This window comes from Phocoena sinus, chromosome 19 (genome assembly GCF_008692025.1).
Source record: "Phocoena sinus isolate mPhoSin1 chromosome 19, mPhoSin1.pri, whole genome shotgun sequence".
NCBI lineage: Eukaryota > Metazoa > Chordata > Mammalia > Artiodactyla > Phocoenidae > Phocoena > Phocoena sinus.
In genome coordinates, this window is record NC_045781.1 from 1582898 (window position 1) to 1599354 (window position 16457).

Sequence of the window (16457 nt, forward strand, 5' to 3'; positions counted from 1 at the left end):
AGCCGAGGACTGGAAGATTAGAAATGACAATAGGAAAGAAAATGTAGAAATGAAGTTTGACCATTGTTCCTGGCATCACCCAGTGGTGGACAAAGGCCTGGCTTCCAGTGTGATTTGAAGCCAGCTTTGACAACACACCCTCTCCCAGCTCCTAAGCTCCAGAGCCACCTCTTGTTGGCACTGATGGAGTAATGTCCATCCTTTCAAGACACTCAGGCCCCTCTCTCTGCCTCACGGTGAGCACTTCTATGGGACCTGTCACAGACCAACCCACGTGAAACACAAGAAAAGGGAGTGGACAGCATGCCCCCAGAGCGAGCCAACACATGACGGCCCCCATTCAAAAATCGCAAGAACTACAGTGGAGGGTCTCACAGAGTCAGTGGTCTCTACAAGTAGTAAGCATGTATTTCTGCCACAGGCAGGCCCCCCAAAACGTCAGCAAGAAGGGGGAAGGCCTCCATGCATCTGAACAGAGTAACTTGACCAGGGCCAGGCAAGGTTTCAGAGCAACATGGGATGGGGCTGCTTGGGGAGAGGCAGTACGGTGCACACAGCCTGGGAATGGCTCCCACACACATACGCTAGGAAACCAAGGAAGGAAGGATTACTCATGGTTTGGTCGGAAATAACAGCCCAGCCCAGGACACTGGGGTTGGGGAAGGGTCATGAGGGCCTTACCTAGTCATGAGAGAAGTGCAAAGTTCTCCAGCATCACATGGTGGTACAGCTGTCTCTGAGCCTCATCAAGGAGCCCCCACTCCTCCTGAGAGAAATGTATGGCCACGTCTGTAAAAACCACAAGTCCCCGCCAAAATGGGGAGGGTTCAATCAACGCGCAGCTCATTTCTCCAGGATCTTTACTCTTTCCCCCGACAAGTCCATTCCCTCCTCAACCTCCACCCCCACTTCCCAAATGTGGAAGAGATACAAGGTCCAGTGACACCAGTGCCTCTCTCTCCTTATTTCTACTGATCACTGTGTCCAGAACACATCTTTCCAGAGAAAGCTAGAAACTTGGGGTCACCTCTGACTCGCCCTTCCATCTCATCTCCCAGTCCCACGCTCTCCACATCACTCAACATGGCCAGGTCTGTTCAGAACACAAACAGAAGGCAACCACTTCGCTACCTCCACGGCAGTGACTCTTGTCCAGCGACCACCAACGTCCACCACAGTCACTTCCCCCATGTCACTCTACCTCTACCTTCCCTCTCACACAGCATCTCCTGTGGCTAGACACAGCCAGTTACAACCTGGGTCAAATACCTGGCTCCTCTACTTCAAACCTTCCCTAGCTCCTACTTCCCTCGGATTAGAGGCCCAAAACCTCAGGCTGTAATTGAGACCTGATAACTGTGTGCCCCTACCCTCCACTCACTCCCCCCAACCATAATCCTATCACATGTAACAGACTTGCAGTTCCCTGAATATTCCAGCTCAGTCTCACCTCCAGTCATCTGGACATTCTGGATCCTGTGCCCACAACATCCTTCCACATCTTACTCCATCAGTTGTTGGAAATGGGAACAGCTCCATATAATCTGGGACTGAGTTCAAGACCCTAGGCCTTGGTGAAACCACAGGGACTTCAGACCCAAGGAAGGGAGGATGGGTGAACAATCTCAGGCCACCAGCATTCTTTATATGGGAGTGGCAGAACCATCAGGGTGATAACTGGGGTGGATGAAGGTCTGGCACATCCTCCATTCACCTGTACAGGTCCATAAGCATTTCTGCAAATGCCATGGGAACCTGTGGGAAGAGGGAGGCCATGAGAAATGGGCAACCACGTTAGAATTCTACAGGCTGGGCTAGACTATCACCTCTGGCCTGCCCTGGAGCAAAATGGTCTCAGCCTGATGGTCTATGCTGTTTCTCTGACCTCAGTGTCACTATTATCAGCTGTGTGACTCTTCTTTAATGACTGAACCTCCCTGAGCCTCAATTCCTTTACTGTAAAATAGGGATAACAATGGTTTCTACCTCATAAGGCTGACAGTAGTATTAAACATAAGAGGACACACTACCTATCAGCTGTAACTATACATAAGATTCACAATTTTTCATGTTTTCAGTTCAAATGAAGGGACTGGGTTTTCAAAATGTGGGTTTGCATTGTTTCTGCTTTTTTTAAAAAAGTAGTTTTATTGGAGTATAGTTGCTTTACAGTGTTGTGTTAGTTTCTGATGTACAGCAAAGTGAGTCAGTTATACGTATACATATATCCTCTCTTTTTTAGATTTCCTTCCCATTTAGGTCACACAGAGCATTGAGTAGAGCTCCCTGTGCTATACAGTAAGTTCTCATCAGTTATCTATTTTATACATAGAGTATATATATGTCAATCCCAATCTCCCAACTCAACCCACCCCTCCTGTTTCTGCTTTTTAAGGTTTTCAGAAAATGAGATATATAACATTCCACTAAATTTGCCAACACCTAAAGTATTACCAATACTACAGGTAAATTAAATTTCAAGCAATTTTTTATAAAGTGTTCCTATGTTTAATCTATTGAATGTCTTCATTTCTAACTGCCCCTCTACGTGTACATATTTAGAAGGATACTGGTTAACAGATGTTTTGATCAGTAAGTATGTTTCATACATTTTAAATTTAATGAGTTGTAGGGAGAGTCTGAACAGGCAGGTCGGGTACGTTTCCTTTTTGCAAACAAGACTGTTTCCTGTTTGCAAAGGATCCGCTCAAGTGCACTGCAGGAGTCCCTTGACTATAGTGCTCTCATTCCTCTTGCCCTGAGTGGTGGAAGAGGTGTGTCAGAAGTGTGCTTGTCTGGAACCAATCTGCTCCACAAACCTGGCTATTTCTTTGTTCCACAGGGATTCTCCTCTAGGAGAAGAGCTGACCTGCAGGGCTCATTCTACACGACCTTACACCTTCATCTCCATCCAGGCCGGCAATTCATCACATCCAGGTATCCTTTTCTACAGACACAGGCCAGAGTAGCTCCTATGCCAGATATGCTCCTTTATGGAGAGAACATCAGGGATGATGAACCCTCTAATGCCCCAAACTCAAAGTCTCAGCTCTCCGGACACTCACTACAGGGCCCATCAGAAATAACAACCTGAAAAATCTCCCTCCTCGGGCTTCCCTGGTGGCGCAGTGGTTGAGAAACCGCCTGCTAATGCAGGAGACACGGGTTCGAGCCCTGGTCTGGGAGGATCCCACATGCCGTGGAGCAACTAGGCCCGTGAGCCACAACTACTGAGCCTGTGCATCTGAAGCCTGTGATCCGCAACAAGAGAGGCCGCGATAGTGAGAGGCCCGCGCACCGCGATGAAGAGTGGCCCCCGCTTGCCACAACTAGAGAAAGCCCTCGCACAGAAACGAAGACCCAACACAGCAAAAATTAATTAATTAATTAATAAACTCCTACCCCCAACATCTTCTTAAAAAAAAAAAATCTCTCTCCTCAATCTGATCCCCAGGCCATGCCCTGGTTCAGTCCACACCCTCCACTCGTTTGACGGCTTCAGTCCAGCCCTCTTCCCCCGCATCCAGACCTTCATGTCCACATACCTATGTGCCGTCTCCACCTTGAGGTATCTTAGGGTCACACATCCACAATTTAACTCATTATCTTCTGAAACCTGCTAATTGTGGTTGCTTCCTGCCAAAAACGCAAAAACAAAACAAAAACAAAAAAACCCTTGAGATGGTCCTTCACTCCCTACTTCTGCCCACAGCTATACATGGCACATCAGAAAGTCCTGTAGGCTCTATTAATGAAATCTATGCAGAATCTCATCCCATCTCCCACGTCGCGCTACCTTCCTGGGCCAGCCCGCCATAATTCTCCTGGGGTCTATCGCGGTGGTCTCCTCAGCAGTCTCCCTGCCTCCATTCTCATCCCATTCTCCCAATTTTTAACTTCTAATTCTGGATACGGTTCTCCCATCCCCAATTCCTTCACAACGTTCCACGGATTGCACCTGCTCAGGTTGCCGTTTCAGGTGGGGCAACTCCTCCCCCTCTGCCCACGACAAAAGCTACCCCAGGTTTCCCCAATGCTGCCGACTCCGTAGCACCTGCAAGCCATGCACCGTCGGCCCCCAAGGGAACTCTCTCCCTCACCCCAGTCCACAGGCTGAAAGGGGACCCCCTCCCAAGGCCGCCCTCTGTTCTGGACTCTGGAGCTGACCGTCAGGGAACTGAGCGGGCGCCCCTCCGTCCATATTTAGGACTCGGAGGCGGCAGTCGGGCCGGGTGGGGGCCCGGGAGACGCAGCACCCACCTGAGCGGGCCTCATCGGCGCAGCCTCGATCACCGGGGTCACCGGTCGGTGGGAAGAACGGAGCCGGAAGAGGCGGTGGGCGGGGCGGGAACGAGGGCACTGTCGTCAACTACGGGCTCGGGGGGGCCTCACAGCCGCCTCTGGGCACCGGGGCCAACGCCTCTCCTCGCCTGTTCCATTCTCTTCGGTCCCGACTCAGGACTCACTGCCCTGAAAAAGGTGAAAAAACACGGAAACCGGACCCTACATGAAGCCTATGGAAGTCCCGCCCCCGAATGCGTGCAGACGAAAACGTTCGTCTGCTGAGCCTTCATTAGCTCGGTGACCGGCGGCGGCGGCGGTAACTGGGCCAATGAAAGCTTAGAGGAGGGACGGATGGTTGCGTGCGCATCATCTGGGGCGGGACTTCCGGAGGTCCTTCCTGTCTTTGGGGGGGGTCTCTCTGGACGTTTAGGAGTTCCGGGCTTAAATGCCGCTTGGTGGGCATGGAGGTGACCGAGCGAAAACGCAGGCGGAGAGGCTTAGGGATGAGCCCAGCTCAGGTGGGTGATCTGTCTCCCAGGGCCCCACCCGGTGGTGCGCCCGTTCAATTCCCTGCCGGTCAGCCCCAGCGCCCAGAACAGAAGGCGGCCTTGGGAGGGGTCCCCTTTCAGCCCGTAGACTGGGGTGAGGGAGAGAGTTCCCCGGGGGGCCCCCGGTGCACGGCTTGCAGGTGCTACGGAGTCGGCAGCATTGTGGAAACCTGGAGTCTCTTGTGTCGTGGACAGAGGGGGAGGAGTTGTCTCACCTGAAACGGCAACCTGAGCAGGTGGAATCCATGGAAGGTTGTGAAGGGAATGGGGATGGGAGAACCGTATCCAGAGTTAGAAGTTAAAAATTGGGAGAACGGGATGAGAATGGAGGCAGGGAGACTGCTGAGGAGACCACCGCGATAGACCCCCGGAGAATTATGGCAGGGGCTGGGCCAGGAAGGTAGTGCGACATTGGGAGATGGGATGAGATTCTGGAAAAATCTCAAACTTGGAGGAAACGGGATTTCCTGCTGCATAAAATACGGTTGTAAGCAAAAGTAGGGAATGAAGTACCATCCAAGTTTTTTGCCTGAACATCTGATAGTGGGGAGATGAGGAAGTCAGCGCGAGGAGTAGGTTCCGGGGATCATGAGTTGTATTTGGACATGTCGATCCTGACATGTATCAAGTTGGAGATGTCACCAAATGGAGATACCATATGTGGAGGTGAATATAAAGTCTGGAAGCAGAGGAAGGGGACAGGGTTGGAAATATCAAAGGCATGGAGGGTGTGGATTGGACCAGGGCATGGCCTGGGGATCAGATTGAGGAGGGAGTCTTAAGAGTGTTACTTGAGATGGGCCCTGTGGTGAGGGAGGGGAGGGCTGAGAGTTGGAGGGCAGGGCATGAGGGCTGGTGCTGGCATCCCTGATGCTCCCTCCAGAAAAGAGCAGACCTGACATAGGAGGGATTCTGGGATATGTCTGTAGAAAGGGAGGCCTGGATGGAGTACGGAGCTTTCCTTCTGTAGAGCCTGCAGTGTGTGCTGGTGCGGATTCTCCACTTGCAGGCTCTGCCAACCCTCAGGGCCACTCAGCCAGGCTAGTGCAGCCAGTGGGTCCCAGACAAGGGCACTGCCAACTCACCTCCACCTCTCAAGGCAAGAGGGATGATCCACTGCTTCGGTCAAGGGTACCCAACAAGCTCTGTTTTGAGGATTATTTAGTGATAGGCCTGGTACTGAATGGACTAATAGCTGACTTGCCTGCCCAGCCCCTCCCCATGACTCATTAACTTAAGAATGTATGAAAACTAATTTAAGCACTAATTAATCAACATTCCTCTAAATACATACAGGCAATTAGAAATGAGCCTGTTCACTCAGTTAAATTTATGTAAACACTTTTTAAATGGCTTGGCATTGATTTACCTCTAGGTATTTGCTTACAATGCAAAGTTCTATATATGACATCCTCTGAAATCTTAAAAAGCAATAAAAATGAAGACCCTAAGTTTCAAAACTCTGCTGCTTCACTTGCACTGAAAATATGTACAAAACTATTGATCCTATGTACAATCATAGCTGATACATGGTATGTCCTCCTTACATTAGATCCCTATGAGTTTGGAAGCATTCTTATCTTCATAAGCATTTTCTTTTCCCTGAGGCTCAGGGAGGCTTAGTCCTTCTCCAGTGTCACTCAGCTAGTAAGAGGCAGTACTGTTTTCTGAAGAACTGACCACAGACTGTCAGGCTGAGATCCCGTTATACCAGGGCAGGGCAAGGCTGGGGTGGTGGTCCAGCTCAGCTGTAGGATCCTACAATGCTACCCATTTCTCAAGGCTTCTTTCTTCCTCAGGGTCCCACGGCAGTGGCAGAAATGGTTATGGACCCTGTACAGGTGAGTGGAGGGGTCCTACCTTTCATCCATCCCAATTATCACCCTGATGTTTTTTTCACTCTGATATATATGCCCTCAGGGAATGGTAGCTCCCAAGACTTCTATCCATTCTCCCTCTCTCGCATCTATAGATCATGTGCTTTCACCAGGCCCAGGATCCTATATTTAGTACCAGGTTACATGGAACAGTTCCATTTCTGACAACTGATGGGGTAAGGTGTGGCAGAGAGTCCTGACTACAGGATGCAGAATATTCAGACAGTTGCAGGTGAGACTTAGCTGGGACGGTCAGGGAACTGCATGTCTCTGTTATATCTAGTGGAAATAGGGAGCTGAGTGAGAATTACACAGGTATGAGGCCTTGAATGATAGCCTGGGGTCCTGAGCCTCTACTGAGGAAGGTGGGTGGTAGGGAAAGTTTGAATCAGAGGAGAAAGGTGCTATGACCTAGCCTAACAGGCTTCCTCTGGCTGCAAACTGGAAGAAAGATGGGGCTGGGGGTACGGATGAGTGAAGGCAGGAATATTTGGAGGGGGGATTTCCTGCAGCAATCCAGATGAGTGTTGGTGGTGTTACACAAGAATGCTAGTTGTTGAGATGGAGGATTGGTTGGTTTCTGGATGCATTTTGAACTAGAGCTGCCCATGTTTTATGTAATGGAGAGTGAGGGACTCAAGAAAGTGGGCCGATAGGAAGAATTGGGGATGACTTCAGGTTTCTGGGCTTGTTAGGAAGGATGGATGCCTCATCAACTAAAATGGGCAAAGTCAGCTTTAGGAGGAATTTGCAGGTGGAATAAGGAGAGTCCGTTTTTGTCCACGTCACAAATGTTGCAGAGACACCCAAGGGGAGGTGTTGAGTGGGCACTTTTACACAGAGGGCTGGAGTTCAGAGGACGGATTCAGGATGAGACAGCCACAACAGAGTGGCTGTGTGGACTACGATGAAGCCGAAGGTAAGATTTAGGCGGCATCATTTCTAGTTTATGGTGGTGATGCCATTAGAGGACAAGGAGTGAGAATGAAGGGCCTCAGGACTAAGTCTGTGGGTTGGGTACCTGGCTGGTGGTGATGCGCATCACAAAGACAGATGAGGGAGCAGAGTGTCCTTGTCTGTGCATGATAGCGGGATGTAGGCGTGAGAGTCTTCTGAGGCCAGAGCGGACATGAGATGGATGTTGAGGGAGGAAATGGGATCAGCTAGGAAAGTCGCTAGACTTAGGGTGCAGTGACAGTGTGGGTGGGGAGGTTGGTGTACCTGGGCTTCATGTGAGGGGAGAAGGCGCTGACTGCTTATGGGACAGTTTGTGCAACACGGAAAAAGGAGAGGGCTAAGGGGACATGAGGTCTCACATAAAAAGGGTGGCTGGGGAGGAAGGAAAAAACAGGGCCAGGTGGTGAGACCTTCTAAGAAGGGCTTGGGGCAGGCCCTGGCCCCAGGGGACTTTGGTGTTCAGGGGCAGGACTGGGCTGAGATGAATGCTGGATGCATTTCCATTCACTGCCTGGATTCCATGTGCAGAGTACCCTGTAAGGAGGTGAAGGAAGTGCCTATGGTGTGGGCTGGGACTGTCTGTGGAACTGTCACTGTGGAAGGGTCAGAGTCATGAGGAAGGTGCAGTCCAACGAGTGAGATGCAGGTAAGGAGTGTGAATAGTTGGCCCTGGGCCCTGGCACTGGGTGCCTGAGGACAGGGACGAGTCTGAATGTGTCTGAGGGTCAACACCTGGGGGACCCCAGGGAAACTGTGTGGCAGGAGAGGGGTAGGGCCCTACATGCAGTTCCATACCTTAGATGGTAGACTCCACTTAGATGGTGGATCCCCTCCCCCATGTGTTTTATGCTGTGTGCCGGACACAGTGATCAATGGTAATAAGGAGAGAGCAGGCACTGGTGCCACTGGGACCTGGTATATCTTCCATTGCTGGGACGTGTGGGAGGAGGGATGGATGAGCAGGGATGGATGCGTAGGGGGAGGGCTGAAGGTCCTGGAAAGGGAAGTGCATCAGTGATTGCACCCACAGGATTTTAACTAGTGGAGACGAGTGAGTCGTGATACAGAGAGGCCAATGACATTAAAAGACAGTTTTATTACTTATATTTCCCAAGAGAAGGAGGTATACTATGTAACAGGGCTACCTCTAGAAGCACCAGATTCGGTCAGGAGGCATGAGCACAAGCTAAGGAACACCAAAGGTCAGCGCCTTTATTAGACTTTTGAGGGAAATGCAGGGAGGATTGGATGAAAAGTTTATGGGTGACTAGTTTGTATAATTCTGTGTACCTGGGGTATGGGAACTGTCCCTAGCTGTCTGTTACCTGGCCCTGGGCTGCTTTAGGGCAGGGGAAATACTGACCTGGTTCGTGAGAGTTAGTTAAGGAGTTGGTTGAGAGTATGGGCTCTGGATTGCAAGGGAGATGTAAACAAATTTGGCCATTAGTTTAGCCCTGTAATTAATGGATGGCAAATAGATAAATACAGAATCCACAAAAATATAGTTAAAACAAGAAGCTGTCCATGAACCAAACTCTTCCAATTTTGGCAGGACCGTATGGTCTTTGAGGATGTGGCTGTGTATTTCTCCCAGGAGTGGGGCCTCCTTGATGAAGCTCAGAGACACTTGTACCATGCTGTGATGACGGAGAACTTTGCACTTGTGACCTCCCTAGGTAAGGTCCACACGCTCAGCCAGTGCCCTGAGCTGTGCTCTGTGCTTTCCCTTTTCCCAGGGGGCAGCTCTGTACTCCCCACACTGAGACCACTGGTACTGCTTCCTTTCCTGGTTTCCTGGCATATGTGTTGTTGGTGCCGGGGCTGGACTGTGTGTACAGTGTCATTTTTCTTCGCAGGGAGCCCCATCCCTAATACTCCGAGTCCTTCCAAGATAGGGCTCAGGAGTCAGAAATCTAGATTTTGTCTGAGACCCCTTCAGACTTGGCCTGTTCTTGGTTGGGTCCTCAGTCTAGATGCTTGGGACTCTTGTTGTGCCAGGCTTAACCCATTCCTCTTGCTGACATTTCTTAGGGCCTCCTGTGCCAAGAATTTTAGCATCAACCTAGTTACTAATTTGGGGAACCACTGATTGTCACTAGTCTCCCCTGTGAAGTTCTTATAATTTTAGAATGCTGGAAGCCCTGCGTTGGATCTCTATCTACGTGTGCTGGCCCCTTCTTTTTCTGTCTTTCATGTAGGACTAGCCTCTTTCAGGTGCTATATCAATGCTCACCTGGAACAATGGGGAGGACTCGGGGTATCTGCTAGTGTGGCCATTACTACATCAATGGCAGGAGACACTCAGAAGTACTTGGGCTTGGTGTGAGGTCCTGGGAAAGGTCACATGTCAGAGCTGGGAACCTGTCCTGTGTTCACCATTGATTGATGTTTGGACCAGTGCCACGCCTCATTTCTTACTTTTCATTTTTATTTCTTCTGTCACACTCCAGCCACACTTTTGTGACTCTCACATGTGACTTGTCACATGTTCTGTTTCATTGCTCCCTTTGCAGTGTTCAACATTTGACCTATATGTAAGATGTTGTAAGGTCTGCATGTATCCTTAAATAGTCCTTGAACTTTAGTATTTCTTTTGTATCAAGTATTTCTAGGTCTGGGTACAACCTTTGACACAGTGCTCACCTGTCACCAGTAGCCATGGCCATGTTGACTCGGAGGCCTGTCTCTCCTCCCTGCTCTGGTCTGAATGTTTGTGTCCCCACCATGTTCCGTATGTTGAAAACGTCATGTCTAAGGTGACAGTATTAGGAGATTGGGCCTTTGGGGTGATTAGGTCATGCGGGAAGAGCCCTCATGAATGAGATTTGTGCCCTTATAAAAGGGACCCCACAGAGCTTCCTAGCTCCTTCCACCACGTGAGGACACTATGAGAAGTCTGTGACGCAGGAGAGTGCAGACTGATCTATGGGTTCCAGTCTCCAGAAGTGTGAGAAATAAATTTCTGTTCTTTATAAGCCAGCCAGTCTGTGGTATTTTGTCATAGCAAAATAGGACTGAGACAGTAACTTTTCCTTCAGTCCTTACCTATTGTCAGGGCTCTCTCATGGGAGCTACGCAGGTCCATCTCTGCACAGAAGACCTTCCTCTCTGGCTCTAGCCTTCGGTGTGTCATTTCTGATGGGGCTGCCCCTCCTACCAAAATCATGAACTTCAACAGCATTTCTCTGCTTACAGGTTGTTGGCATGGAGTCCAGGATGAGGAGACACCTTCTGAGCAAGATGTTTCTGTAGGAGTGTCACTGGTCAGGACTCCAAAGCCAGATCCATCCTCCAGGAAGGCCCAGCCCTGTGAGATATATGGCCCACTCTTGAAAGACTTTTTGCAGCTGCTTGAGCATGACAGAATGTTCTCCGATCCCAGACTATACTTTGGTGGGGCAAACCTTTTCCACACCAGAAGGAGCAGATTAGAGACAACCTTTCCAGAAGGGGTGAGAGGCAGCCTTCATTTCTGACCAACAGCAGCATTCACATGGCAGAGAGGACCTTGACATGCAACAGAGACAGAAAGGACTTCTCAGGCAGTGCAGGCCTTCTGCAGCAGCCGGCCCCTCACAGTGTGGGGAAGCCACACAGGGACACTGAGTGCAGGGAGGCCTTTGGTAGTGGACAGAGTGATTACAGGTGTATTCAGTGTGGGAGAGCCTTCAGCCGAGAAAAGATGCTTGTTGAGCACCAGAAAATCCACACTGGAGTAAGGCTTTATGAGTGCAGCAAATGCGGGGAATTCTTCAAGTACAACGCTAACTTCATAAAACATCAGAGAATTCACAATGGAGAAAGCCCTTATGAGTGCAGAGAATGTGGAAAATTCTTTAGATATAACTACAGACTGGTAAGACATGAGAGAATTCACACCGGAGAAAGGCCATATGAGTGCAGTGAATGTGGGAAATCTTTCATGTACAGCTCCACATTCATTAGACATCAGAGAGGTCACATTGTAGGAAGGCCTTATAAGTGCAGTGAATGTGGGAAATTCTTTCAGTATAACTCCACACTCATTAAACATCAGAGAGTTCACACTGGAGAAAGGCTTTATTTATAAGTGCAGTGAATGTGGAAAATTCTTTAGGTACAACTCTGCATTCATTAAACATCAGAGAGTCTACAGTGGAGAAAGGCCTTATGGGTGCAGTGAATGTGGGAAATTCTTTAGGTACACCTCCACACTCACTAGACATCAAAGAATTCATACTGTAGAAAGGCCTTATGAGTGCAGTGAATGTGGGGAATTCTTTAACTACAAGTCCAAGCTTATTAAACATTGGCAAAATCACACTGGAGAAAGGTCTTACGAGTGCAGTGAATGTGGGAAAGGCTTCAGGTACCACTGTAGACTCATTAGACATAAGAGAGTTCACAGTGGAGAGAGGCCTTATGAGTGCAGCAAATGTGGGAAAGCCTTTAGCCATAAGAATGTACTTCTTCAGCATCAGAAAACCCATACTGGAGAAAGGCCTTATGAGTGCAGAAAATGTCAGAAGGCCTTCATTAGGAAGTCCTACCTCATACATCACCAGAAAATCCACAGTGAAAACGATATGAGTGCCCTTAATGTGGCAAACTCTTTAGATACAACTCCAACCTCATTCAGCAGAGAATTCACAGTGGTTAAAAACTTATGAGTTCAGAGAATATGGTAAATTCTTTAGGTACTACTCCAAACTCCTTACACTGGAGGAGCACCTTATGAGTTGATGTTGGAATGGGCCTTATGAGTACAGAAAATATGGGAAATTGGTACAGCTCCCCACTCATTAGACATCAAGAGTTCACATTGGAGGAAGGCCTTCTGAGTGCAGTGAATGTGGATAAGTCTTTAGGTGAAACGTCAGGCCCATTGCACATCACAGATTTCACAATGCAGAAAGACCTTGCAAGTACAGTGAATATGGGCATACGTTCAGCCAAAATTTCTACCTCATTCAGCACCAAAAATTTCACAACAGGGAGAGTGTTGCAAATGGGGAAAGACTTCAGCAAAATATCTGCTGTAATCTATCCTTAATAGTATCCTAATACAGTATTTTTTTTTTTACATTTTACATTTTTGATTGTGGCAAAATACATGTAACAAAGTTTACCCTCTACGTTTCTGTTTTTGTTTTGTTTTTTGCGGTACACAGGCCTCTCACTGTTGTGGCCTCTCCCGTTGCGGAGCACAGGCTCTGGACGTGCAGGCTCAGCGGCCATGGCTCACGGGCCGAGCCGCTCCGCAGCATGTGGGATCTTCCCGGACCAGGGCACGAACCCGTGTCCCCTGCATCAGCAGGCGGACTCTCAACCACTGCACCACCAGGGAAGCCCTACCCTCTACCTTTTAAATTGTACAGTTTAGTGTGTTTAAAAATTCAAGTATTTGTGCAACTAATCTCCAGAATTCTTTTCATCTTGCAAAAATGAAACTCTATACCCATTAAACAACATCTCTTCCTATGCCCTCTCTATTGGACCTGTCTCTATGAATTTGATTACTCTGGATACTTTATATAAGTGTAATCATACATTTTTCACCTCTTTGTAACTGGCTTATTTAGCTTAGCATAACTTCCCCATGTTGAAGCATTTGTCAGCACTTCCTTCTGTTTTGAGAAGGAATCAGAATTGACCCACCCAAGACATGGGGAAGGGTGCTGATGGAGTCCATACTACCTTACCAGATATGATTTTTGTAGAGGAAGAGATTTAGATTTTATTAACCCCTTTATTGTGGTACTGACATACAATAAACGGCATTTATTAAAAATGTAAGATGTATTTTCACATGTGTGCATAATGGGACCATCACCAAAGTCATGATAATGAACATGTCTGTCGTAGAGTTTACGTTGGCCCCTTTGTATTCTCTCTGTCAGCCCTAGCCAACCTGCCATCTCTAGGGAGACATTATAGTTTTTTTTCTTTTTTCTTTTTTTTTTTTGGCTGTGCCACACATCTTGCGGGATCTTGTTCCCTGACCAGGGATTGAACCCGGGCCCTCAGCAGGGAAAGTGTGGAGTCCTAACCCCTGGACCTCCAGGGAATTCCCAATATAGTTTTTGTTTTCTAGAATTTTATATAAATGGAATCCTATAGTTACTCTTGTATGGCTGCTTTCACTAAGTGTATAAATATATATTTAGTGTTATCCCTTTTGTGTGCACAAAAGCATGGCATCATATAAGAATAAACAAGCCTCTGATATGTAGTAAAGCTGTGTGTTCTGACAGGCACTTTGAGAAAAAGTTGTTTAAAGTGGGAAAGTGAAGTTTAAGTAAATTTAAATTCAATTTCATAGGAAATTAATATCTTTAAAAATTTTGAACCATGTGCCTCGTAAACAAGCTTCCACTGACACATCTTTCTAGATTTTTCTTATTTTTCTTTTTTCTTGTAGTGTCTTTCAGCTATGTCTTTGTGTCATAAAAGTTCTTAGTGCATTTTTAAATCATTAATCATTTTGTTGTGGTAAAATACACAAAATTTATCTACCATCTTTAAATGTTCAGTGATGTATCTTGGCAGGAGATGGCATGTGATATTTTGCTGTCCTTTAGAGCTAGGCTTCAGATTTTGAAAGAAATCTTAGAGAGTAATAAATATCATTTCAATAATAGTGTTGTTTGCTAGGTTGGGACGCGATCACTGATTATCAAGGCAGGAAAGTTACCTGTCTCCAATTCTTCCTCATGCCCTGTCTGGGATCTTTTCTTTCATATTCAATATCATGAAACAGCCTCTAAAATTTCAGTCTATTTGACAGTCAACAAGACAGCTGACAACTATGTGTGGACATAGAGTGTCATGATATAGTGTGTCTGTTTCGGTGTGTAGATTTGGGAACTTGCTGTAGTTCATAGAGTCTGAAATTACAGGTCCCTAATCTTTGTGGGCTTTTCCATCACTGCTCTCCAAATCTGGGTGCGATTTAAGAGTAAGCAAGGCCTGTCCCATGGTTGGAGCAGGGAACTCCTTTTCCCAGTGTCCCTGAGGGTGCCTCTTGGCTTTTAATAGGCCAGGTAGGAAGTAACTCATTCTGTGAGAGATGGTAGGTGGTGTTAGCAGCGGAAACTACATTACCCAGAAGTCTCTCCGGTGCGCGGTCGCCGCTGCACAGCCTTGTGGGTAGAGTAGTTTCCACTACGGGTGTTACCTGTGCTTTCTCAATGTTGGTAGTTCCAGATTGTGGCTAAAGGCCGAGCGAGGGCGTGAAGGGCTCTGGGAAATGCGGTTCTTAGGCTGTAAACCCGGCAGGGCTTCTCTGCCTCTTTAAGGCGTTTTACCCAGATTTCCTTGGAGTGTAGTCTACGGCAAGTCACAGAAATGTTTAGAGACATATTATTTCAGACTGCATGAATCGCAGCAAATTTCCAAAGACTGCACATAGAAAGGGATCCACCATACCATTATGTTACTTGTCGTCCTTTCATAGCTGTCGGCTATCTTGCTGCTTGTCAAAAACACGTACACTCCCGCTTTTCATGAGTTTCAGTAGCTTCGCTCAAGCGCAATATAAAAAGCCCCCAGACAGGGCTTAGGATGGTGAACTTGGAGAAGGGATGTCTGGAGGCACCAGAAAGGGTAACGATGTGCACCTGATTCCCACAGAAAACATCCTTCCTGCCTGAATAGTCAGTGATGGTGTTTCAACAACATTGCTATTTAAGATAATATTACTTCATGTCTGAGATATACACCATTTTGGGACTTCCCTGGCAGTCCAGTCGTTAAGATTCCGTGCTCCCAATGCAGGGGGCATGGGTTCGATCGCTGGTTGGGGAACTAAGATCTTGCATGCTGCACAGCAGGGCCTAAATAAATTAATTAATTAACTCTGAGGTTACTCCATTTCTTTTAAGAAATGTGAAACCTCTCTAAAAGAACAGGGACTTATCACATGCCATCTTCTGCCAGGACAGAATATGTCTCTCCTTAGAATTTGACCACGGGTGCAAAGGGGCCATCTTATGCCTGACATAAAGGTTTGGGATTCTGTGATCTCATTTCCTTGCTGGAAAATGGTTTGACATTTCAACTGTAATTGCAGCAACAGTATACACAGGGAGTTGAGATAATCTCTGGGAAAACAGTTGTTAAATGGATATTACTAAATGTTATTAATAATAATTTTATAGGTTTTCAAGGAAAGTGGCAGAAATGGTTCTAGAGAAATTTATCTGTGAGAGTGGAGGAAAAAAAGGTAAGAAATCAATGAAGTCTGAAAAAGAGTCACTGAGTCTGAGAAGTCAGAGAATGAAGCTGAGACTTCAAGGCTTGCTGAAACCTTAGCCACACTCAGAGTTTGGTTCCAAAATGTGATTATTTTTTTAAATACTTGAAAACATGATGCATTAACAGCTTAGAGGGAGAGGTAAAGACAATATTTAAAGAGTTGCCAGAGAGGTTAAAATGAATAAAGAAGTTGTGCTGTTGTGTATTTACTGATCTACAACTGTTCAATGAGCACTAACAAGGATTCAGGTCCAAGAGTAGGTGCATGACAGACATCAGGAATAGGACTGCCAGCTGTTCTGCATATAGAGCACACATCCTGTATCCTGTATTGATACTGTCAGAATGCCCTAAATATCCTGTATTTAGCTTTTTACAATATATTACAAAAACTCAGCAGTTAGAGCTATTTTTCTCTCACTGTAATTGGCAGTTAAATCACTTAGTGGTAACATTAGCTCATAAACATAGCCCCAGAAATAACCTTCTGGACAATGCCTTCTGGTCTCTCCTTAGGGCCTGGCTAAGGAAGAACAAAAGAGGGGACTAATAGTTA

General features: G+C 47.2%; 1 protein-coding gene and 1 long non-coding RNA gene across 3 annotated transcripts in view; one reads left to right on the plus strand and one right to left on the minus strand.

Moving 5' to 3' along the window:
* Positions 1-4521, minus strand: part of LOC116743542 — a 30139-nt gene extending 25618 nt beyond the window's left edge. For both annotated transcript variants that reach the window (XR_004346807.1, XR_004346806.1), the window contains exons 1-3: positions 4261-4521; positions 3546-3636; positions 682-789 (exon numbers count right to left, since the gene is read on the minus strand). This is a non-coding gene — a long non-coding RNA (uncharacterized LOC116743542). The remainder of the gene's footprint in view (positions 1-681; positions 790-3545; positions 3637-4260) is intronic.
* Positions 4522-4673: 152 nt separating this feature from the next.
* Positions 4674-12897, plus strand: LOC116743525 (zinc finger protein 548-like). Its single transcript, XM_032612046.1, is given in 6 exon segments — positions 4674-4802; positions 6632-6673; positions 9219-9342; positions 10862-11074; positions 11077-11723; positions 11725-12897. Coding segments are annotated over 6 exon segments (1674 nt in total). The 5' UTR covers positions 4674-4745; the 3' UTR covers positions 12316-12897.
* Positions 12898-16457: the final 3560 nt, after the last annotated feature.